The 7,619-nt window shown below is 43.5% G+C and overlaps 1 protein-coding gene across 1 annotated transcript; it reads left to right on the top strand.

Moving 5' to 3' along the window:
* The first annotated feature begins 1,445 nt into the window (after positions 1 to 1,445).
* Positions 1,446 to 3,569, top strand: LOC308606729 (eotaxin-like). The gene is made up of 3 exons (XM_081217978.1): positions 1,446 to 1,632; positions 2,830 to 2,941; positions 3,327 to 3,569. Exons 1-3 carry the CDS (start codon positions 1,557 to 1,559, stop codon positions 3,430 to 3,432), a joined length of 294 nt encoding a protein of 97 aa, XP_081074104.1. The 5' UTR covers positions 1,446 to 1,556; the 3' UTR covers positions 3,433 to 3,569.
* The last annotated feature ends 4,050 nt before the right edge of the window (positions 3,570 to 7,619 follow it).

Raw genomic sequence — 7,619 nt, 5'->3', positions numbered from 1 at the left:
CATACCAGTATTCAATTCTGTATTCACCGCAGTGACCCCATTAAAGACTTTAATTAAGGACCTCATTAAAAGACCCCATTAATAATGACCTCCCCTTGCACCATCTCCTACCAGGGGGCCTAGTGTTGTGCACAAAGAGGATACATGTGGGTTTTTGCCTCTTTCTCTTTGATATTTTTAGCCATTGGGCACCTTGTCTGCAATGTGTGCTCAGGGAGTGAGACTGAACTAGATGGCTGGTTTTCCAAATGTGTTCCTTGAATCCTTGGGGTGTGAGGGCATGTGGGCCAACTATTATGCTTCAAACAGACCCAGTCCACTACAGTGCATTTGATGAACAAGCTTTGGCTATTTGATTCCATTTGGAAAAGGCTTTAGCAGCTGAGCAAATAGTTTAGAAATGCCCAGGAACCTCCATACTGTTTTCCATAGGGGATGCATCAATTTCCACTCCCACCAATAGCGTACAGGGGTTCCCTTTTCTCCACATCCTCGCCAACACTTACTGTGCCTTGTCTTTTTTATAAAAGCCATCCTAAGAGGTGTGGAGTTTTACCTCATTATGGTTTTGATTTGTATTTCTGGGGAGATGTTTGTCAAAGTGTACAAACATTCAGTTATAAGACGAATGAGTTCTGGGGGTCTAATGTACGACAAGGTGACTCTAGTTAATAATACTATATTATATACTTGAAATTTGCTAAGAGAGTAGATCTGAAGTGTTCCCACCATGCACACCCCCCAAAAAGTTAACTATGTGTGGTGATGGAGGTGATGGATGTGTGAGTTAAATTAATTGCAGTAATCATTTCATAATGCATGTGAATATCAAACCATCATACCGTACACCTTCAATATATGCAATCTTTATTTGTCAAATTTCCTTAATAAAACTGAGTAAAGAATGCACAGGAAGTCAAGATAAATAAGAAATATTCAGTTCTGATGTACTATAACACTAAAATTCCAGGGCACTAAGATTCTGTGACCACTAGATTGAATTATGGGGTGAGTTTCTCATGTGCTACAATTCCTGGGTTCCCAGAGACCAAGCAGTGTTCAGAGCTGCTGAGCTCTCTCTGTATTTGGATGGGAGCCTAGTAAAAGTTTTAGGGCCCCTTTCTGGCCTCTAAAATCCTAAAGACCACCATGTGAACACAGGGACCAGGGAAGGTACTTGAATCTCCTCATCTCTTCACGCCCTTGGTCTCCCTGACTCTTCCCCCACTGCAGATGGTTCATTTCAGAGAAAGCAGAGCTCGTAAACATGTCCCTCTAGGTTACCATTTGTGCTCAGTCATTCCAAAAACATGCATGAATGAAAAATGCGTTTGCCTCTTATGTCCTATTAACTTGCTGGGATCCCGAACAGCAAGTCAGGACTTGCCTTTGTCATGATTTGCTCATGACCCTGGTTAAGCAAAGGTTTCCTTGGAAGTTCCCACACCCTGTGCTGTCTTTAAAAGACATGCAGAGCAACCAAAGCTGCAGAGGGGCTGAGACAAACCCAGAAACCAACAGCTCTCAGGCTGAGGCTGGCAACCTCCCCGTTCAACATGACGGTCTCTGCAGCACTTCTGTGTCTGCTGCTCACAGCAGCCTTCTTCAGCACCCAGGTGCTGGCTCAGCCAGGTAAGCCCCTTCTCTATGCCCAAGCTGATCACCACCAGAACTGTCAGGTCAGCAAGAATCTGCAGAGACGTGCTGCAGACCCCCTCATTTTAAAGACGGGAAAACGGGTCCCACGAGTAGACAAGAAGCGCCCCGACCTCACAATCAGAGAAATTGCCAGAACTAGAAACCCAGGCTGCTGAGGTCAGTCCCCACATTCTTTCCTGACATGAGTATTGAGAGCGACGTTGTGTCCATCCACGACCCGGCTGCCTCCGTATGTTTGGGGATGGGGACACACAAAAGAAAGACCCTCTCTTATTGCAGGCCCAGGGGGCATTGTTGTCAGTGGTGGAGAGAAAAAAAAATGCTTTGACTGTACACCCCAAACTTTTACTGGACCCCAAGACAGTTTTCAGAAACAGTGGCTAGAGGAAGGGAATGAGGTCCCAGGGGAATCTCTCAAGGTGACGTGTTGTGATTGTATCTATATGTTTGTATCATAACTCATGTTTTCATCCTCTGATGACTTAGATTTACTGCATGTATCAGTCTGAATAAGACAATGCATGCTGTGGTAACAAACAATCCTAAATTATCAAGGGCTTAAAACAACAAAGGTTAATTTCTTACTCATACTAAATATCTATAATGTATTGGCTAGAGCTTTGACTTCATATACTCAGGATTCTGGATTGATGGGGCCGTTGATGGATTGGGAACATTGCTGCTTACTGTAATGAAGGAAAAGAAAGCTCTCAAGGGTCTTGCACTGACAATTACAAAAGCTACCTTAGAAATGATACTTGTCACTTTGTCTTCTCACTTATTGCTCAAAACCAGTTAATGGTTCCAATCAACCAAAAGTGACCAAGACTTGCAAGTCTACCATGCATCCAGAAAGCAGAGAATGGAGAGTATGTGATGAACAGTATTATGACCATCACTTAGTGGCATAGCTCTTCATAATGACAAAGTTGGAGCTTATTGCATTGACCAAGCTTTTTCCATATCCTTGCCTGTAGCGATGGGTCCCTACTGTACAGCTGGGGACACCAAATCAAAGGCAGAGGTACAGGACCTCAGAGCAGATGGATTCTGCCTCCATCTCTTACATTTCCTTGCCTTCCTGAAATTTCTTTCCTTACAAAATCATGCTTAAAAATTATCTACATATCATTAGTGCTCAGTCTTTCTATTCATTTCTCCCCAATTCAGCTTCTGTCCCATCCGTCTGCTGCTTTAATGTGGCCAGAAGGAAGATCTCCATTCAGCGACTGCAGAGCTACAGAAGAATCACCAACAACAAATGTCCCCAGCAAGCTGTGATGTAAGTAGACAAAACCTACCCTCTCCCAGCCCAAAATTTCATTTCTGGGGGATAGAGCTCTTGAAACTGCATTAGAGTTAACTGGAGCCTTACACTTAGAGAGTTCCATCTCTATAATCCAATCCATGAGTTTTCACAACAGGAAATTTTCCCTCTAGCTCCCTGCCTGGAAGTTTGTTCAGGTCTTACCAGTTCCTTCGAGTCAAGAGCAAGAATGGCTCTTTACTGAGCCATCAAGAGCAGCCACTGACCCTTCCTCTATCTCCTTCCTCTGCTCCCATGGCAACCCCTTCATCCCATGGCAGATGGCTCTGGAAGGTTTAGGATTAAATTGGCACAAGTTGCAAAGAGGATCCTTAATAAGTTCTTTCCCTCTCTCCCACAGCTTCAGCACCAAGCAGGACAAGAAGATCTGTGCTGATCCCCAGGAGAAATGGGTCCAGGATGCCATGAAGTACCTGGACCAAAAATCCCAAACTTTAAAGCCATAAATATTCACCTTTTAAAACCAAACCAATGCCTCAAAATGTTTGATTCATTCTCCCGGTCTTCCTAAGACGTATTCTGAGATAACCTCATTCCAAAAGGAATGGCTTTTATTTAATAATTTTTTTAAAAAATATTGCATATAAGTTATTGACTTTTTAAAAAATTCTCTGCCATGAATTTTTGTTACTTTTAAAATGTAAAGCTTTGGTTGGGTCCCTCCCCCTCTGTGAGCCCCAATTCAATCCCCTGCAACGTATGACTAATGCTGTCTCTCTCCTCTTTAACTCCCTGGAATCTTGTAAGGGTCCTGGCAAGGATCATTGATACAAAAATGTTTTATATTTTTAAGAAGATATTGCTCTTGTGAACCAAAGGTGTGGCTCATAATGTTAAATGGAAATACATGTTATTTTAGGAATTCAGAAAAAATATTTCTTATTACAATCAGCAGTCGTATATTTTGTGGGGAATCCACATTGAGCTGGGAGGGAGAAAGACGGAAGTAGGGGTGAGAGGTATGATTAGACGGAAGTAGGGATGAGAGGTGTGGTTATGGGGGTGGGAACTGTGTTCCTAAGAAATGGCCTTTTGGTTCTGCTGGTCTTCAATGAGATTCAGGGTAAAACTGACAAGACCAGACAAAACCTTTCCATCCCTCTAATTCCAGTCCCCAAGAGAGGTTTCCCAGACCACAGGTACTTCAGTCTCTTATTTGGCAGGACTCTCACCACCATTCCTTGCCTGGCCAGCCCCATGCTTGCCCCAGATCTCTCCCATGACCCGTTGCGACAGCCTGTGATATTCTCCCTGTGCCTGACATGACTCCTCTGATCATCCTCCAACCCAGGATAAACAGAAAAGAGACATTGGGAAGTCAGAGGAAGCCTAGATAACCCTTGACAAGAGGTTTATTCAGACTAAGACTTTATCAGCACTTAAGGAGGCTTCATCCTGGAACTTAAGCCAGGTCTTCATGGATGGACAAGTGCAGGGGCTCTTTGAAAGCTCTTTCAGGCCAGGCAGAAAGGAGACAGGTATCGTTTGAGCGAATGCCTAGAAGCGGGGGGGGCGGGGATTATAATGTGTTTATCAAGTTGGGTGGAGGCCCACTGGGAAGATGTTAGATTGGGGTCTGTGTGAAGTGGTGGGGAAATTTGAGAAGGAAGGTTGAGGCCTGTCTGTGAAGGTAGGGTGTTTATGCTCCATTCAGATAGTCATAAGTAAGATGAGCATGTCATTTTTATCACCCAAATTGGGGCACATTTGAGAATAAAAGGAGGCACCATTAATAATTATGCTGGGACAACAGATAAAAATTAACACCGACCCTGGCAAATCAGAGCATCTGGTCACCCTAGTGCTAATAGACACTGAAAGTTTTGATCTAGTGGGGAAGGGGAGTGCCACGATCAGTGGGGCTTCTTCAGTAAACACCTCAATGGGCTGGAGTGGGAGGGGTAAGGGGGAAGAGCCGGTACACTCTGGCAATGTATAGGCATGAGGTTGTTAAACGACAAAAATTCTACTGAATAAGTTTAAAGGTCAAATTGGTTTTATTCAACAATTCAGGAATCAGGCAGCAGCCCATCTAGCAATAAAAAGGAGCTTCCCCAAGCTGTAGAAAGGAATGGTTTTTAAAGGCAGAAAGGGGATGGAAAAAGGAAATGATTCGCAAAGAATGCATTGTTTCAGGCAAGGTCACCTTCCTAAGGAGAACGGAAGGGCCTGGCAGTTGGGTCAGCTCACTAGTGCTGATCGGATACTTCCAGGTTGACTGGTTAGAGGTCACAATCCTGGGGGGTTGAACCGAAGTTAGTTCAGGTGATACGTCTCGGTTTGCTGATGTGGGGTTTAGCACAAGTGACTCTATTTGGGGCCTGCTGTCTGCTTTTTATTGTGTTTTATTTATTCTATTTTATTTTTTATTTTTCTGTCTCCTTTTTAAAACTATCCCCGCCCCCCCCCACTTTTGATCCGAATAACTGAGACATGAGATCAAAATTTAAGGCATTAGCACCACTCTTAGCTACTGCTCTGTAATTCTCACAGCTTTTGTCCATCCTCTGTGTGGTATTCACAGGTCAGGACCATTTTTTCCTTCATCTCTGTGATGACCATAGGTCATGGTTTCAGGTTCACGAGTTTTAAGTTGGCTATTCTCTTTGTTCATCTTCGGACATTCCAGTCTTAGAGAGAATACAACACACCAGGGAGATTACTATGATTATTATAAGCCAGATAATCCCTAATGTTTGGAGTGCACTTCAAGCCATGGTCTCTAAGACCCACACCAATCAAAATCAAATAAGTCAAAGAAAGAACCATTGAAGGAGTCACCTTCTTAAGCCAAGTGGCTTACTCAGTGGTCTTACGTTACTGAGTCTCAGCTTCCCCAGAAGAGTTATCCAGGTGCAGCAAGTGGTGTTGACCACAGCACAGACCTCTCTTTGTCCAGCTAGAAGATAATCAAGGGCTATCCTATTATTAAGAGGAAGCTTGACCAGAGAGTTTAAGGATCTTTATTGGGTAGCTATTGTTTTAGCAATGGAATCTGCAATGTCTTCAGGAGTTAAGGAGGGGTTCCTGATCATATTGTCATTTGTATTTACTCATAACCAGGGAAGTATGGCCCTGCCAAAGGAAGCTAATCTTGAGCCATGAACAACTTCTGATAATTCCTTTCTAACTCAATGGTGTAAATCCAGGGAAGTCAATCAATGAGATGACTTAACTCATTTGTGGAAAGTTAGAGGCACAGTTAGATAACCTAAGAGGCGTTGCCTGGCTGTGCCCTAGGCATCTAGGCATCCATAGGCCCAGGGAGAATGAAAACAACCACAGAGAGAGACAAAGCATGTTGAGGCACAGACCATTCTGGGCACTGTTAATGGACTCATTCACAGGGTTTGCTGCATTTACCCATCCACGCCAGGGGTCAGTCAGGTCTTCAGCACATATGGGAAGAGAATCTCTTAGTCTGAAATAAAGAGTCATCCTAAATGCTTTGTAAAGATGTGCACTGCTGGTTTGATCTCTTAGTGATTGGGGGCCAATCTGATTTAGATAATCATGGGAACGTGGGGTTGCAAATGTACTAAGATTTTTGTAGGTATTTGTGTCTGACTGAGTACATACAGTTATGATTTGACAAAGGGAAAAACAAGGCACAGGGTATTCTGGTGATAAGAGTTGAACTTAGTAAGAGAGTTCTAAATGGGGGTTAATCGTAGTTTGCAGTGACATTGGAAATAGAAGAGAAATTGGTCACAGAGGGTCTCTAGCATCATGGATAGATTAGAATCTTTGAAGACAAATTGAGCATTCTGAAAGGTTACTCCCCTTAGCAATGGCCTGGGAGACACAGATGAGAGTGTTATCTTTCCAAGCCAATGCCAGAGTAAAAGAAAGAAAGAGAAGAAAAAAAAATTCATGTTCAGTTAAAGTATGAAGTCTTGATCCGGCGTCTTGGGTGGAAACAGTCTACTTTGAAGTCAGCTGTTTCTCTCTTATAGTTTGGTTCAGGGGTCTCCAGCATCTGTATAGGACCAGATGTCAGGTGGAGGCTTCCTTAGCTGTGATGTGCTTACCCAAGGCTCAATGTCCTCTAGTTTCACAGCCGTGTTAGTGGTCAGGAACACTTAGTGAGGTCCTTTCGAACGGAGTCCGATGGCTGTTTTCCTCTGATGACGTTTCCAGAATACCCAGTCACCAGGCTCCAGACCGTGACCAACACGATCTTTTGAATTGGAATACAGGAAATCTTCTTTAACCTGTTGATAGGCTTTAGCATAAGACATTATAGCCTTACAGTAGCTGATCACATTAGCTTGAAACAAGGGATCATCAGACAGTTGTATACCAAGGGACATTTGTCTACCAGGGACTATCTCATGTGGAGTGAGTTTATGTTTCCCAAAGGGTGTATTACAAACAGTCAGCAAGGCCAGAGGCAACATCTTAGACCAAGGGAGTCCAGTAGTTTCAGCAAGTTTAGAGATTTTAAGTTTGAGGATCCCATTAGTCCTATCTTGCCTGATGATTGAGGGTGATAGGGACTGTGATGACTCCAAAAACTTTGCAGGGTTTTTGCTAAGGCTCGTATGATTCCCTCCCCCACCGCCAGAGAAGTGGATGCCTTGATCACTGGAGATTGTAGAAGGTTTACTCAAAGTGGAAAACACATTTTCTA

Source organism: Mesoplodon bidens (genome assembly GCF_964165515.1).
Source record: "Mesoplodon bidens genome assembly, chromosome: 19".
Lineage (NCBI taxonomy): Eukaryota > Metazoa > Chordata > Mammalia > Artiodactyla > Ziphiidae > Mesoplodon > Mesoplodon bidens.
The sequence above is the reverse complement of the archived record's forward strand: the minus strand, read 5'-3'. Positions and strand labels throughout refer to the sequence as shown.